The sequence below is a fragment of the Opisthocomus hoazin genome, chromosome 2, assembly GCF_030867145.1.
Source record: "Opisthocomus hoazin isolate bOpiHoa1 chromosome 2, bOpiHoa1.hap1, whole genome shotgun sequence".
NCBI classification, from domain to species: domain Eukaryota; kingdom Metazoa; phylum Chordata; class Aves; order Opisthocomiformes; family Opisthocomidae; genus Opisthocomus; species Opisthocomus hoazin.
This window is the reverse complement of record NC_134415.1, coordinates 57,916,975-57,934,040: the sequence shown is the minus strand read 5'-3', so window position 1 is coordinate 57,934,040 and position 17,066 is coordinate 57,916,975. Positions and strand designations below refer to the sequence as shown.

Sequence of the window (17,066 nt, the reverse complement as noted above, 5' to 3'; positions counted from 1 at the left end):
TTGCAGCAAGGCAAGGAACGAGCAGAGGAAAACCTCAGGTGTCTGCTGGGAAGTGCCTGCTGGGAAGAGCCTGCCGGTCTGCGGTGGGCAGGCTGGGTGTCACTGAAGCAGTCTTTCAGTCGAGGCACCAGCAGGCTGGGGGCTTGATTTGGTTTTTGATATTTCACTATAGTCTCCCCGAGCAGGTTCCCTCAGGTGTGGAGGTGTTTGAATGAAGATTTGCCGTATCAGGAGCTAAGCAAAATGTTGATTTTTTTAAAAAATATTTTTTCCATGTGTCCGTGAAGATCAGAAATTTGCCAGACACAAGGGGAATGAGGCTGAAATATCTTGGCAAAGCATCCCTCCTGGAAAGCTTTTCACTTGCCCCAGAATTCATATGCATTTTCTTACCGCCCGGTGTTGTGGAACCCTGCCAGGGTGGGTTTGACTAATCTTTGCCTGTGACTCAGAACAGAGATGTGTTGGGAACCTCTTTTTTTTTTTTTTTTTTTTTCTCTTTTCCTTTTGAAAAATGAAGTGAAAGTTTATCAACCTGTAGAGTTAAATAAGAGCTCGGCCAGCCAAATGAGGAAGTAAAACCTTCCTATAGAATGAGCTCTAACCTGCTCACTGCTCTTGTTTGCGCGCAGTTGACATCAGCCTCGCCATAAAGCCTCTGCAGACGGGCTGATGACTTCCTTGTGAGCCCGGTGCTGCTCCGAATCCAGCTTCTGGCTCGCGAATGGTGGGACGGCATTGCCAGGGCGCAGAAATCGCAGCTGCCGAGTAAGGTGAGGAGCAAGCGAGGCTACCTGTGAGCACAGCTCGCTCTCTGGGCTGTTGCCTTCTGGTGGTTTTGGCAAACACAGCAGGGAAGGCGGGGAAGAAAAAGGCAAATCTTTTCTTAGTTGCCAAGACAGCAAATGGCTGGTCTTGTTACTAAAAGTTAATGCGCATCTCTAGTCTGTGAAAGTAAAAATTCTTATTTTTCTGAAGGCAGAGCAGCCCGTCTTCTTTCAGAGCAACAACTGGTGGAAGGGCTCAGATGGGCTGGCAGGCTGAGGGGGTTTGCAGCATGATTCTCGGGGGCAGAGGGGGAAGCAGAGGCGGCCCAGACCTAAGGTGTGAGGGGGAACACTGTCGTGGCAGGGAGCTGTTGCTGTGCCCTGGTGATACTTTAGAGAAGACTCAAACCTGCTCTGTCTTGACCAGTGCCGCGTCTGGCTGGGGCTGCATCACCTCTGCCCCTGCTCGGCCAGGATGGGGCTTTTGGGGGGGATTTGAGGAGCCCCAGCTCCCTCTGAGTCAACCTGGCCCTTCCTGAGGTTCTGTGGCCAGAGGCTGCTGGAGGTGCTGCTGAGACATAGACACACACCGGCGGCAGGGCGCCCGGTCCAGCTCTGACTGTGTGCAAGTGGAGCAAAGGCCTGGTGGAAGGACTGGACAAAAATTATTTTTAGAAGTCATTTAGGATGAGGAATTAGGATACAACCACTACTTTTTTTGAAAGTTTTTACAAAAATTTCAAATTACTGTTTTTTAATCTTCCAAATCCATCAAAATCTAAAAAAGACAGAAGACCTTGAGAGGCGTCTCAATTTTTTGGACAGAAGTAATTTTTTTGAATAGCTAAAAAGTTAAGATCAAAATAGAATTTTGGAACCAGGATGGAAGCCATTCCCCCTGTGTCTGTGTGTGTGTGTATGTAAGAGGGGGCACAACACTGCAGAGAGAGGGGTGCTTTTTAAGCTAGAACATAGGCCCGGCACACCATTACCTGTGGATAAATTTAGCCTGGAAATGAGAAGACTTGGGCTCTCAGTGGAGGGCAAACAAGAACAGCTTCCCAACAGAGTCTGCTGAGATGAGGGAGGGGAAGTGGCAGGAGGAAATCTAAGTAGATTGAAAGCGGAGGTCATAAAGTTTATAAATGGGATTTCACAACCTGTTTGTGATAGCAAAAGCTGGACTCTGTGATGCACAACTTCTCCTCCTGTCATATGTTTCTGTGCTGGTTCTCACTGACCTCTTGGACTTGGGCACACTGCTGACTGTTTACTAACGTGTAAACTATTGCTTTTATTATCCTTTAATTCTCTCTTTAGAAGGGTGACCTCAGTGTTGGCTGTGACCACGGCTTTTATCTCAGGGTTGCAAACTTGTTCTCTCTGTGGTGAAAACCCTGCAGTCGCAATATTACTAATTTTTACTATCTGGCCAAACTGCAGCAGAAGTCCAGTGGTTAACTTGACAGAATGAGCGTGCTGCTGGTGACAGCTGATACTGCGTCGTATCGGCTCCAGGCAGCAGCCCCGAGCTCCGTGTTTCCCACGCGTTGCCCCAGCTCACCGAGCCGACGGGTGTGCAGAAGGGCCAAGCCTTGCCCACGCTGCTCTGCCTGACAGGGTGCAAGGCGTGCAGCCGCGGGCTCGGGGCTGCCTGGGCTGGGGCTGGCAAAGTGGTGCGGTGAGCAGCCTCCGCCCCGCTGGCAAGCTGTCTGGTGAAGTTCTGAAGGGTTGAACCGAACCTGCTCTCCGACAAAATCCAGGACGAGCATTCACGCAACACAGCGTGATGCTGATGTGGGAAATTGAGCTCATATGTATAAAAAAAGCATCAGAACAGATAAAAGTACAGGTTTTAAAAGACGGTAGTGATGGCTGTTAGGTATCCAATATTTTTTGAATATTTAAAAAACATTTTCAACCTGAGGACAGAGAGCAACCAAAATTTTTCATTTACAGTAATTTATTAAAATAATCTAAACACAAAACCAAATCCAGTAGTACACGTTAAGCATTTGGGGCCACTGACTGCACACCTGGAAGCAGGGTTGGCGACATCGCTAGCCCAGCTGTGACAGCTTCAGCTGTATTCGGATACAAAGATACACTGGTGGATTTCAGTTCAGAGAGTAGTTATTTCAAAGCTGAGAAACCATTTCGGTAATGAAAAAGCAGGCAAATACCTTTTCAACTTCAGTCCACAAATTAAAAACAAGAATTAGATGTAAAAACTGCTACACTTGTGGAGCGCACTGTGAGGAAAACCAGTCAAGCCCACTGGCTAAAATAAGGAACATTTTGGTTTAGATAGAAAAATACACAAGCTAACTGCTTTCCCCTTACGTATATGACATAGTTAAGGTGTTTTTATTTTACTGATGCTATTTGTCACTTTTAAGAGAGTGTCAGGTTCCTTCCACAGAACAGTACCTGAAAGCTGTAAGGCTGCGTAGAAAAGTAAAGGTCAAAGTTGTATGAGGCGGGGTTATTAACTAATTATCAGGTTTTCCTGCTGAACTAATCAGTTTTAAATGAACTGAACCCAATGCAGATTTCTTCCCCATAGCCCGGGGAGTCCTTAGTGCCTTGGCAAGGAGCTGCACTGGGGCTGCTCTCCCGTCTCCCTGTCTCCAGCCCCTCCGTGCTTTCTTCAAGGTGGTTTTGGCTTCTGAGCTCCTGGGCTGGCCCACAGCCGGGCAGGGAGAGGCCGGTGGTACGTAGGGCACGCTGGGAAGGGGAGCCGGTGGGCGCAACGTGGTTATGGCTCTGGGCTCGTAGTTGTTTGGACAGTTAACTCTGCATCATTTGCTGGCCACAATTAGTGAAGGGAAAAGGGCCTCCCTTACGTCCTACATGTGGGTAGATGCACCTTTTATCCAGGTAGCACCAGTAACTGCAGAGATGTGGTGAGAAAAGCTTCGATGCAAGCATGGCAACGGTGACCAGAGATGGTTTTGGCTTGGCGGATGAGTACTCACCACCTATGTCCTGCTCTTGTCACACTTGTTGGGCCGAAGCAGCTCTGGGTATGCCTGTGTATGCTGCCCATCACCTGCATTTACTGGGTAACCAGAAATGTAAATAGTGCAGTTCTGGAGAAGCTTGACATAGCTTTCTGCTACTTCTGCACACTCATTTCTGGATTACCAGTTTCCCTTGACAATAAATCTAAGTGAAATTGAAACCACTTTTTGGATTGCCTGCTTCCAACCGCTGCCCCAGAAGCTTTCAAAAAACAAGCTCCTTCTCTGAATATAAAAGCTGTCGCTGAAACAGCAAATAACAGGAAAAGAGTAAGTCGGGCATCATCGGAACAGATGAGTGACAGAATTTCATAAGGTATGTCTGTGTATACACAGACACATACTAGGAAAGACAAAACTATAAAAAAAAAGTTCAGAGTTCCCAGCTACTTTGCAAACAACACGTTTCCTTAAAATCACTCGATGGAATTTGCTGTACTTGTTGAGTTGCTATGGCATCTGTGCTCATCCAACAACATTTGACAGATTTTTATCTGTGGCTCACAAACCACGCTGAGCAAATTGAAAATCCCCGGTTACACCGTCCTTTATATCATTTCCTGTGAGATGCGTCTGAAGAGCAAACTTACGCATATGGCGTGTCTGTGTAGAGGGGGGCTTGCATAGCTCGTGGAGTAGGATGACACCTGTCTGACATAATGCCTGGAGAGTGACAAACATTGCATGGGACGCTCCAGGGCTTTTATAAACAAGACTGGACCAGAAAAATGCTGAAACGTTGAGAGAAGAGCAGTCTCTTCAGAGAGAAGACAGCCGATCTGACTGTCTCTTTGCTGTGCACTAGGCAAGTAGCTGAGATTGCATGTTCTTCCTTAACGCTTGCGTTTTGTTGTTTCTAATCTTTCCCCCCACCTAAAGCAGATACCTGTTGGATGAGGCGGGGAAGACAGGAGCACTGGGTTTAAAGGAACGTAAATGCCTGCTAAGATGGCACTGGCCAGTTCCCCGTCTAGCAAGCCAGTACCACCATGCTCCGGAAAAGTTTCTGCGGCAGGGGTGGAAGTGCACCAGAGCAAGCTGGATTTTTTCTGCAAGCTGGGCTATGGTAAACAGGACATCTGCAAAGTGCTGGAGAACCTGGGCCAAGAGGCTCTGGAGGATGATGTGCTGAAAGAGCTGATTCGGATGGGGAGCAAACCTCAAGCTCTGGAGAGCCAGGCTCAACCCTCCCCGCTAAAACTTGTTGCCCGTGGATCATGCAGCACTTCACCAGGGCCAAAGTGGCTTGGAGAAGATGACGGTGATTCTTCCGATCACTTGAGACCCATTGTGATCGACGGCAGCAACGTTGCGATGAGGTAAGCTCTGTTTCCTAAAGCAGATCTCTCTTCCTCTGAAGCTTTTGAATTCTAAAGCCGATGGCTCGAAGTATGTTTTTTCTTCAGGTGAGAGGTGCATTGATGTGTTGGACATACAGCGTAGGAACCGCTGCTTACTCTCGTTCTCTGGCTGAGGCAGAGCTTCCAGGGACCTGCTCTCTCTAGGCACATCGCTGCCCCGCTCTGCATTTTGACCTTTCGCGAGCCAACGGCTGGCTAACCGCTGCTGTCTGTGGCACTGTGATTCAGCAGCTCTCGCTCCCTTTTAGTCCACCATTGATGTTTCCCTGCCTTTTCAAATTAGTACCGAGGATTTCTAACTCTACGTGCTGAGGCGTTTCCAGGAAAAACTGATGACCAGAGAGAGAGGACAGCCCATCTAACCTAAGAAGGAGAGGGAAAATAAAGACGGGTGGCTGTGGTTCCGAGCCACATCACAGTTGTACTGTTGCAAGCAAACCCCAGTAATGTCCCCGACTTGTATATTTTTGTTGGTTTTTGGTTTGGCTTCATTTTTCTGGAAATATCAGGAAATCAGTAGTTGACTTTTGTGCTAAATAGTCTTGTTTCTTCCTTAATTAATTCTGTTTCTGGGCAATGTCCCAGCAAGCCATCCTGGCCAGTTACATTTCCTAAGCAGTGTCCTGACGCTGTGGAAGCGCTCTCGCTGGCGGGGAGCCTGGCACATCCGTGTGGATGGGCAGTCCAAAGACAGCAGTGGGTTGGCCTCTGTGTACCCGAGCGACACGGACAACCCGAAGCCCCGGCAGCTGAGAGTCCGGGACGCGCTGGCTATCGATGGTTTTTTTCTGCTAACTCCCCTTCCTGCTCAGCATGGCCGAGCCCGTCCTCGCAGGCTGGGATGGGGCAGAGGGGGGCTTGCTCCTTCGTTGGCTTTGGTGTGAGCTGAGAGGGGACCACATCCCCAAAGGGCAAAGGGCACAAGCGCTGCCAGAGCAGCTGGAGACTGAGCCAATTATGCCATCTTCTGGATGCAGGGAGAAATCCCCCCTGAAAATGAGGGATTCTTCGGTCAGGGCAGCTCACCGGGAGTCAGAGATACACAACAGAGCAAAACCGCTTCGCCTCGGCTGGGCCGTGAGCTCTGTAGCCAGGTGTCAGGATCTCCTGTCCCTGTTTGCATCAGCACCCTAGACCCTCTTAGGGTGTCCTTCTTGCCCCTTTGCAAAAGAAATGAGCACCCTTTCGGGCAGAGGGCCTGAGCTGGGCACCTACCCGTGCACTGTGTAAGGGGCAACACTAGCCCTGACTGGCCAAGCGTTACATTCTCCTGGCACAACCTTGTCCTCACCAATTTACCAGGGTTTCTTTAGAGCAGGCAGAGGTGGACAAGGCAGAGAACAGCATTGTTTCCAAGAAGGCAGAAGATGCACCCTCGCTGCTGAGCAGGGAGCCCAGAGCAGGTTGGTGGCTCATGAGATGACAGTGAATGTTTTGAGCTTGGAACGCTCTGGGAAAACTCTGAGATGATCCCGCTGCACCAGCCCATGCACAGGGGCTTGCTAGACAGAAATTATTTAAAACAAATGTCCTTACAGGTATGTGCAGCAGACAGCTTGAGCTAGCCTGTTGTATTGCTTTCCTACCCTACATGCCCACCTAAATTGGTTTTCAGGAAGCCACCCTGCTTCTGGCATGTAAAATTTAAATCTTTTTGTAGAATAATTTCCAAAATGTGAGGCTGAGACACATTTGCCTGTTAGATTATTGAAGGCTGGTGTTCTGCTGTGGATTCCTCATCTTTCACCTGAAAGGAATTAGTGGAATGTGAAGTACTTTTGAGTTTCAGAAAGACAAAGGTTTCACAGCTCCTCTCAGACATTCCCAGCCTCTGTCTTGCTAAAGTTAAAGACCACTTGGCATGATGGAGAAGACTATTGCACTTGTTAGTTCACACTGAACCCACACAGCCTGGAAGGAGCTGCTTTCCTCTTCTGAGTGCCTTTCCAAAATGGTGCTGAATGACATCTACTTTGTCTAAGGGGATGGGCTTGGTGAGTGCTTTCATTATCCTTGTTTTAATTTGTGTGGTTTGCTGCTGTTGGACGGAGCAGGGCTGTTTGCAGCATAGCCAGTGAAAAGGGATGTTAGGTTTCCTTGCCGTGGAAACATTGTCATCATCAACACCAACAACAGCAAAAGTGCTGGAGAAGCAGCAGTTTAGGGATGAAGCTGTCAAAAAGTTGGAAAGGCAGTTGCCTGTGTGGAGAAAAGCATCTTGAGTATTTGCATTTCTGTCTTGGGACTGGTGTTTCTGGAGCATTTCAGAGTTGGCCTTGAGGGCCCGTTGCAGGGTGCAAGGTTTTGAAAAGGATGCATATGCCCTGGGGTAATAAAGCAAGTGCATGATTTGGTAGCCTCCAACCATCGATCACCCTGTCCATAGAAACTGAATGGAAAATAGCCTTGCCTTCAGCCCGTCTCACTGGCCAGATGTCTCAGTACACTTTGTGCTTCCATCAGATGCAGTGAGAAACTCATGCGTCTGCCAGCCCATCCGTGGGCAGTGGGCAGGGCGGTTTGGTAAGGCTAGTGGGAAGAAATAAATCAAGTTGTGTTGGTATGAAAAGGGAACTGCCATAGCCCTTTTTGCTGCACACCAAAGAGGCTATCTAATCTAGTGCTTGCACTTACACCTAGTTTTTAAGCTGTGATAGGTACAGAGGCGCTCTCCTAAGCCAGCGGAGTCCGGCGTTAGGCTCTCTCCCCTCCGCCAAAGCTGTGGCTGATGCTGTGTCACGGCGGGGTGGAGACAGGACCATTCGCAGTTTTCAAAAAGAGTTGTTTTGAATAAACCTCTTCCCAAAGGGGCTGGAATTGCACAATTTGAAAAGGATCCACTTCATGCTAATTATGAATCAATTTCAAAGTCAGAGCCAGGCCAAACTGGTGCTTTGTCTGCTGAGAGCTGGGCCCTGCTGCTCCATGACCCAAGCACGATGCACGCTGTCCCTGACAGGCTGGGGAGCGATGGGACGCGATCAGTTACGGTCCAGGGGCCCGTGGGAAAGGTGACTGACAGGAGCCAATCTGTTCTGGGGCAATACAGATTCACCACACAGGAGAATGGAAGGTTTTAATGCCCCTGCTCCACTGCAGGGCAGAGGTGGCATTCTGCTGTGTGGGCGCTGGCGCGCACCCTCTGTGCACGCACTGCGTTAGACACGCGTTCCCCGGGTTTGGCTGGAGCAATACGGCAGCAACCGGACAAAGTGATAACGCTGAGAAACAGTTCCAAGCGCTGCTTCTCGCTCGTCCTGCTTGTCCTTTGGGCCGGATCACTTGTGCTTGAGTGCGCTGCCTTCTGCACTGGGGATACACCTGGAATTGCTTTCCTAAAGCTGACAAGGTTATGTATATGCGCGTAGTCAGGGTTAAAGAAGCGGGCTGTTGTTGGACTTTGAGTCATGGCATCAAAGATGTACCCGGACTTCCTGCTACGGGCAGTTATCTGAACGTCACCCGCATGTCCAGTTCACAACTTTATACCTGTCCTGGGTTGATCCTATCCTTTAAGACCAAACAAAACAGTTGATCTAGAATAGCGATTAGGTGTGTCGAGCACTTCAGACCGTTTATTTTTGGTGGGTATTTTTTTTTTCTTAGACTTCCTATTGCCTGGGTGGCTCTTAGTAAACAACCAGGTTTCTTCCTCCAAACTGCACTATTTTTCATTTCTGGTGACCATTCCAGCACTGAAACTTTTATTAGGTATAAGATGGAGCTGTGATTGTGAGGCTGATGTAGGCAGAACCTAGACTGGATTCCTGGGGAATGGTGGAGAGAGAGGCATTTAAGACTGTGGCGTTATCCTCGACTGGTCCGTCGCTGCAGGTAGGTGTAGTAACCAAGAGAGTAATTTGCAAGTATGTTTTGCAGAGGTGGAAGCCTGAGTGAGACTGTGGTGATATTATCCAGAAAGCTCAAAGTACAAGGATGAGGTTTCTGTAGATACTGTCAGGGTGTTTCTTTCTTTTAAGACTATGCATAGAGTTTATTTCTGTTTTGCAGAGGCAGTTAACGAATTACCTTCCTTTACACATACACAGCACTGTAGCCAAATTTTAGATTCAGGAATGACAAGAACTTTCAATGGGAGGGGAAAAACTTAGGAATGATATCACCCCTAATTGTTTTTCTTGAGGTTGTTTTCTGTGTCTGGCTCTGAATATTGATGATTATTCAGAACCCGCCTTGCCTGCATCCTCTACAGCACTTGTCCTAGGGCTTTCCAACCTCTCTGTGCAATGAAGACAAAATCCACCAACTAGGGCAAGATGAAGATGGGCCTGAGATGCCTGTGGTCACCTCCACTGAGGTCTTGTCCCTTTTTTGTTGTCCAGGGTTAGGTTCTCCATATTTCCCATCCTGACTCTTACAGTTTTCCTTCCCCCATAGTTTTACTCCTGTTTCAAAAAGAGGTCAGCAGCTGAATGACCTGCAACCACACCTGCAGCCGCTTCAGACATTAAAATTCCTCATGTCACTGTTACCACAGAAGAAAATTTTGTTTCTCATAAAAGAGCCTCATGGGTTTCTGCTTGTGCTGGAAGAAACTCTTACTTCTCAAACCATTATCAGACAAGGCATGTGAAGGGTCTGACACAGCCTAAATCTTGCTGGTACTTTAGGACCCAAGTCCATCCAGATACAGATGGAAGCAACAGGCTTGGGTAGCAGGCAGGTCGTAGAAATGAGGAATAGAATACCTTTGTTTTTAAGTACCCAGACTGCTTCAGGTAACAAGTTTCTGGTTCTGCTGGAGGAGGTGTTTGGACCTGTCCAACCAAGACACCCTGCCAGGTTGTTTTCTTGGAAACCGGTGAATGACACACAAGCTGGTTTTTTTGCCTTTTCACTACTGGCTCAGTTAAAGAGAACTCCAAGCTGCTTGAAAGCTTTGCCTCACTGTCTTCCTCCTGTCTTTTTTATAGTCATGGAAACAAAGAGGTATTCTCGTGCTGGGGTATCCAGCTGGCAGTGGATTGGTTTCGAGAAAGGGGGCACACATACATCAAGGTTTTTGTCCCACTCTGGAGAAAGGAGCCCCCTCGACAAGACAGTCCAATTGCAGGTAGGTCGCCATCCTGGGCGTAATCTGACAACCATCAGGTGCAGTTTGGAGACAGGGAGTGTGAAGAGTCCACTACAGTTTTTGCCCTGTAAAGACAAGCACAGTGAAAGTTGTGTATCAGGTTTCTATCACTTATATTAGTCATTAATTTATTGCCGCATGCTCCTGGCTAGCAGCTAAAACTGTGTACAAGGCTTTGTTACACTGCTTTGAGCCTTATGCTTTAGAAGTAGAAGTTGCTGCTAGCCGAGTTAAAGAAGGAGTGAGATTGTCAGCTCGCAACGAGTCTGCAGAGCTCTTAAGGCCAACCAGGAGAAGACAACATCATTCCACGCATTATCTAGAGGCAGCAGTATCCGAAGCATTCGCTGCCGTGTGACTATTATCCGTTAGCCTAGTACCCCGATGCTGGAGCTACATGAGTGCCTCTTCCAGGAGAAGGAAACGCACCATCTGAAGTCTGTGGAGGGCGGCAAGATTTAGATTGTATGGAAATAGATCTGCCAGATTTGTGCCAGCAGCTTGGCATCTGCAGCTGCAGAGGTGGCGGCCAGGGATCCGCCTTTCCATGTAGCAGGAAAAGCAAGAAGCCAGAGTGCCCTCAGAGGCAGCAAAAGAAGTTTGTTTCTTTCTTTCTTTATTTTATCAGGCACATTCTGTCTCCCAGTAACACTCATACCAGGCCTGGTTATGAACCTTCTAGCATCTGGTAGGGTAAAAAGGGAACTACAGGGGTTCAGCGTATCTCTTGCGTAGAATTCAAGCCATCCATCCATCCTTCTATGGATAAGACTAAAAATTAAAAAGTTATCTCAAGGTTTAAGATTAGAAGCCTTTGTAAAAGACGTAATTTTCAAGTTGCCAGATAACTACCAGCTATCAGGGCATCTGAAAATTGCACCGCTTTAAGGTGCCTAAAGTGCTGGAACATCTTTAGATTCCTGTAGGTTTCTAGCATGTGACAGATCTGGTCATTATTAATTGATTATTTTTTCATTTTTATGTTTCCCCCTTCTATTTCTGCCAACCACCCCACCAGACCAGCACATTCTCGAAGAGCTGGAAAAGCAATCGATCCTTGTGTACACCCCATCCCGGAAGATGAAAGGCAAGAGGGTGGTTTGCTACGATGATCGCTATATAGTGAAAGTTGCTTATGAGAGAGATGGAGTCATAGTTTCCAATGACCATTACCGGGATCTCCAGAACGAAAACCCTGAGTGGAAATGGTTTATTGAGCAGCGACTACTCATGTACTCTTTTGTCAGTAACAGGTAAGAGGCAGTTGTTGTTCAACAACCTTGAATTTAAACACCATGGGCCAAGTCAGCTCCAACATCAATGCACCTCCCACCAGTAGCAGAGTACGCGAGCCTTTCTTGGAAGGGAATGTACTGCAACTTTTCTGATCTCATTTCTTTAGTCCCTGCTCCCTCAGCTTTGGTCCTAAACCCCCCACCCCCATGTCACTCATCAGTTAAATTCTCTATTCCAAATAGGCAGCATTCCTGACCAGCTTTGCTGCTTGCCAATCCAAACTGGGATGTTAACCCAAGGCTTGGTATCTTTTAATTTCTATATTTCCTATAAGAAACCGAATTAAATCTGTAAGAGGAGGCTGGCTGTCTGGCAGTACTTTTAGTTCCCCTAAAAGGCAGAACAGAGCTTTTTCCTACGCTTCTGTAATCATAACCTTCTAGAAGAAGAGAAACGAGAAGCTGGTCTCTCTGCCCGTAACCACCCCCATTGGGGAAGGGTTTCGTCAAGGCACTTGCACCGTGCCAGCAAGGCGGAGCCGTACGCTCCTCAGTCAGTAAGTACTAACCGTCTCTGAGCTTCCTAGTAGCAGGGGTGTTTGGTAGCCACCAGTTTGGCTGGGGAAATCCACTCGGAGACATCCAGCGTGCACGGACAGCTGTGATCTCGGTGGGTCAGGGCAGAGGCTTGGCTCCCCCACCACCAAAACTGGATGGGAGTGCTTGGCACTTGGTTTCAGTTTCCCTGTAACATTGTTCACAGAAATGCGTCACTGAACACCAGCATCCTGTACTTCTTGAAGCTCCAGTCCATTATCTCCAACTGCCACCAGGCTTATTCGCTAGTTGCTAATGGGTTACAAATATTTGTATGACTTTTTCCTTCCTACTTCGTAGAGATTGCCAGGCCTTTTCAGAACCCTTCCCCCAGAAAGTTTAGCTGTTACTGTGAAGCCTGTTTGAATAGTTTCAGCAGGACCTTCTTGCACAGCTTTGGAAACCTCTCTAAGACCACAGCCTGAAGTTGGAGGTTTCAGTCCCGTTATGCAGATAGCCAAATTCCCCGAGTGCCTCCCTCCCCTCCTGCCCACGACTCCCTGCATGCGACAGAGTTGTTCCACAGGTGGGTGCAGTGCAAATTCGTTTTCAAACAAGTCCAGAGATGCTAACTGGGTTTCTTCCTGAAGCATCACATTCAGGTACTGGCATAGAAGAACAATTTTGTCTGAGCATTTTGCAGGCCTTGTAGCAGGAAGCCTTTGCTGAATCCGCGAGAAAGGCTGGGCTTGTTTATCACACCACATGCATGCTCAGGTGTAGCTCTGAATTACTGCTGCCTTTTTTGATCCTCATTCTCATACAAGTATTTAGTAAGAGAAAAGCGAGTTTGCTGTGGGAGGGAGCTGAGGGTGAGGATCGCAGTGCTGGGACCACAGGAGAGTTTGCTGCTACTGCTGCTGCGGAGACAAAGGAAGGGATGATGCAGCGGCTGGGATTGCTGGCCGGCCAGAGCTACGCCAGGCCGCTGTGCCTTTCCAGTCGTTCTAAGTTCCTAGGAATAAAACACAGTTACATGAAGCTGAAGCATTGCTGTCTCGGCAGGTGGGAGGGCACTGGGTCTAGTGACGCAGCCTGACCCCCGACGGCCAGGCCACAAAAGGATCACGAGGATTTTCTGCCCTCAGCTTGTGCCACAAGCCGTGATGGCACTTCAGCACCAAAAGCTCGAGGTATTTTTGCTACCCCTGTGACTTTCTCCTGTTTCAGGTTTATGCCTCCTGATGACCCGTTAGGCCGGCACGGACCCACTCTTAATAACTTCCTCAGCAAAAAGCCGGTGCTTCCAGAACCAAAATGGCAGCCTTGTCCCTACGGTGGGTTTCTCTCCGTGCTGTGAACTGCCACCCCCTCCTCCTGCCCTTGCTTCGCAGCAGTGCTTTTCTCCAGCTGAGGGCAGGAACCATGGCCACGTGCTGTCCTTGCTTGGGTCTGGGCATCTTCCTCGCCTGCTTGAGTGGCTTCAGCCTCAGCAGAGGCAGCAGCTGCTGCCAGCTCCTCCACCCTCCCCGGCATGCAGCACCCAAACCGGGCACCGTGGCCATGCGGACCCCCAGCCCGCACACGCTTCTCACGCTGCAGAGCGCACTCACGTTGTGGCGCTTGGGGAAGGCCACCCAAACCCTTCCCCTCCCAACAGCTTCCCAGGAACGCGGCGATTTCTCGGAGGTGAATCCCTACACCGCTTCTTTAAAACAGCGCTTTGTAGCAGCAGGTCTCCCGGCCCACCAGCAACCAGAACAGAAACGAATTTCAGATGCTGCCAAAATAGCAGAAACTGCCTTTCGCTGCTGCTTCGCCCTGCTATTTAGGTCAGCAGTATTCAAATCTGGGGTCCAAAGCACTGGGCTGGAAGGCAGCGCTTCCCCTCGTTGCTGCTTGTGCTGCCCATGCCCTGCAGCTGCGCAGCGCTGGGGAGAAGCACCGAGCGTGTCCATCAGCATGGGTGCCAGTGACACCCTCGCCATTGATTTCTTTTTTTTTTTTCTATTCTTTCAGGTAAAAAATGCACCTATGGCAATAAATGCAAATTTTACCACCCAGAGAGACCACATCAGGCTCAGCTCTCAGTTGCCGATGAGCTCAGGGCCAAAATCAAGGTCCCGTTAAGCCTGGGGAGGGAGGAGGAGAAGCGTAACCGCTCGCCATACAGGACTGGAGGAGAGCCGGCAGCGCCTGGCGCCGGCACAGAAACGCTGCCAGAAGGCAGCGGCTGCGCAGGGGCTTCCTGCTGCCCAGGGTGGTCCCGGCGCAGCTGCTGGGCCACTGGCCCCGGCTCTGACCAGGGGCTGGACCAGCGGCCGCTGGTGGGAGACGAGCTGCTCCTGGAGGAGATGTCAGCGCTAGCCTTCAGTGACGACGCCTACGGCCGTGGTCGGTCCATATATACCTGTTGGGACAGGGAGGTGACGGACAGTCCTCATCGCTGCGGCGACCTCCACCACAACCCGCACTCGCTCCATCATGGCCACAGCTGGGACCACGCCGGCGTGCCGGAGCTGCCGCCGGTGCAGGGCAGGATGGCCCCAGAGCGCGGCTGGCTGCAGGAGTGCGGTGGCCTGGGCGGGATGGGGCCGGGGAGCCGCTGCGGCCCTGACAGTGCCCAGCACAGATGGGCCCTGGAGACTCAGCGCCATGTTTTGTCACAGTCTGCAGCTCGTCCCCTGGACCCACTTCGCCTGTACAGCGAGCGTCAGCTGCAGCACTGTTTCCCTGGCCGGCCCCCAAGGCAGCCCTTTCTGCTAGACTCCAGCGACGGGCTGGGCTGCTTGCAGAAAGCCCGTGTTTACCCTGATGCCTCCTGTGGTGACTACTGGCCCACCCCTGCAAGGCCACTTTCTGCCCAGCTGTGCTCCCTCTTCCCTTACGGCGAGGTGAACCACGGCATGGCTTTGTATCCCGATGTCAAGGGTAGCGCTATCTTAACTTTGCTGAGTCAAAGACACAGAAACTTGTGAAGCCACCAAATCAAGCCTTTCCCAACAAGCACAAGCTCTGTGGCACAAAGCCTATAACACAAAGTGTTATTATAGGGCTTTATGGCAAGGCTGTTCCAGGAACACAAGTCTAAGCATCAACCCAGCTATGTTGCCTGGGGCATCAGGTCAAGGCAAAGGCTGCCGCTCACTGCAGAGGGGTCTCATTCACACACACCCTCCCCCCCCCGATAGAAGGGGAGGGCTCAGGGTAACTGGGCTGTCAGTGTTTGAACTCACTGGTGACTCTTTTGGGTGGCATAGATCTTCATTAACACCTTGAAACACTAGGCATATTTTTAAAATCTTAACCTGCTGTTCAACTACCATAGAACAGCTATGCTCCATGGGTCCCAGTAACAGGCTCTCCACAGACTCCCTGTGATCACTTGCCCAGCTAGCACATAGGAGTAATTGGGCCTGCTCGCCTGACCTGTGCTCTCGGCTAAAAGGCATCTTCAGGTCTGTACTACTGCCTTCTAGCTTTCAAAGACACACCTCGTGTTTATAAACCAATGCTGTGAACCCACAGAAGCGCTCACAGAGGTGGTGGGGAATCTCCCGAGCACTTGCAGATAGCCACAGGTACATTTCTCAGGGATCACGCACAATGCAAGGCAAATCAGGGAAGTCATCTTCCATGTAAGCCCTGATGCGGATGGACTGAGGGTTCAGGGTTGTTTCGTTGTTTTGAATTAACAGAGATGATACCAAGGGGCGGGGGGGGGGAGCTATTGTTGACTTAACCCTTAATTACCAAATGCAATTACACAGCTGATTTGTGATTACAAACATCTACACTGTGTTCTGCTGGGACATGTTTGATGTTCAGTAAGCTGTAAAGCTGCCAATGTCTATATCATTCCCCTGAATTCTTCAGGTTATAATTCAAATATTAAGGTTGATTGTGAAAAGTTTTGGCATTATACCAAAGTCTAAGTGTGTCTATATGACATGTTTTAAAAATGCTTTAACATATTATAAAATAGTCATCTAGAACACTTTATACTCTGAATAACACTTTCTTTTCTTTTTTGTTTGTTTTTATACATTTTTTTCATTTTTTTCCCCATTCCTCTTAGCACTGCTGCTTCATCAAGTCCAGCATTCAGGTTGGATTTACAAACTCTCTGGCCCTGCAGTATCTCTTATGTTCTTCTGTCAAGTGCAATCAGTGATGTTGGGCGTAGGCAGGAATTAAACATGCCCCTCACTGACAACTCTGAATTCTCTTGCTTTTGAAAAGGTGACTAAGGAGCAGTAATTTACCTTTAGTACATTGTAAGATGACACATTTTTGAAAGTGGTAATAGCTTGACCTGTTTCCCTCTAGAAACCACCAGCAGCTTTTTTTTCGGTGGTGGTGGTTAAAGACTCTTCAGGAAAGAAATATACTGTATCAGTTCAATCTCTTACAGCCATGTGACTGGCCCCAAGAAATTCTAATTTGGAGTTGGGAGGTATGATTTATCTTCACAGAACATGACAGTTTTTTTCCATGTGTCATGAATTTTCCACTTATTATAGTCATAATATATAACTGGATCGCTAGAATGGATTATAAATTTATCCACTGCTTATTACATAAAGATTAGAATTGCCATTAAAACAAAACTGTGGAATAAATGCCCTGTGAAATGCTTTGAAAAGTGCTTGAGTGCCGCCATTAGCTGTGATGAAACATGCCACGCACCACACGACACACTGAAGTGACCCGAGGCATTTCATGGGTTTAATGCCCCTATTGTGCCTATGCAAGGCCAGGCTCCTTGCCTTACCTAAGAGCCTGTACCAGAGCTTTCCCAGCTCCTGCTGGACGCATAGAAACTGCTGTGCACATACGTACGCTCACAGAGCAAGTGTGCTGCGGCGCAGAAAAACACCTTCTACACACCGAAACAGAGCAAGTCCCAGCTGACAGCATTCAGAAAATACACACACAGCAACACAGCAGGATATAACCGTTCATGTCAACATTTATTTTTTATGTCTGGAATGTATGTTACAAATTTCAATAAAGCAAGCATTTAGAATCTATTGGGAAATTGGCAC

General features: G+C 48.9%; 1 protein-coding gene across 2 annotated transcripts; it reads left to right on the top strand.

Annotated features, from left to right (window-relative positions):
- Window positions 1–655: 655 nt before the first annotated feature.
- Window positions 656–17,039, top strand: ZC3H12D (zinc finger CCCH-type containing 12D). 2 transcript variants are annotated; one of them, XM_075413765.1, is made up of 6 exons: window positions 656–773; window positions 4,673–5,109; window positions 10,086–10,225; window positions 11,265–11,499; window positions 13,249–13,355; window positions 14,038–17,039. In XM_075413765.1, exons 2-6 carry the CDS (start codon window positions 4,727–4,729, stop codon window positions 14,994–14,996), a joined length of 1,824 nt encoding a protein of 607 aa, XP_075269880.1. In that variant the 5' UTR covers window positions 656–773; window positions 4,673–4,726; the 3' UTR covers window positions 14,997–17,039. The 2 variants fall into 2 exon arrangements, with proteins under 2 accessions (XP_075269880.1, XP_075269882.1); XM_075413767.1 differs by lacking the exon at window positions 656–773 and adding an exon at window positions 4,476–4,595.
- The last annotated feature ends 27 nt before the right edge of the window (window positions 17,040–17,066 follow it).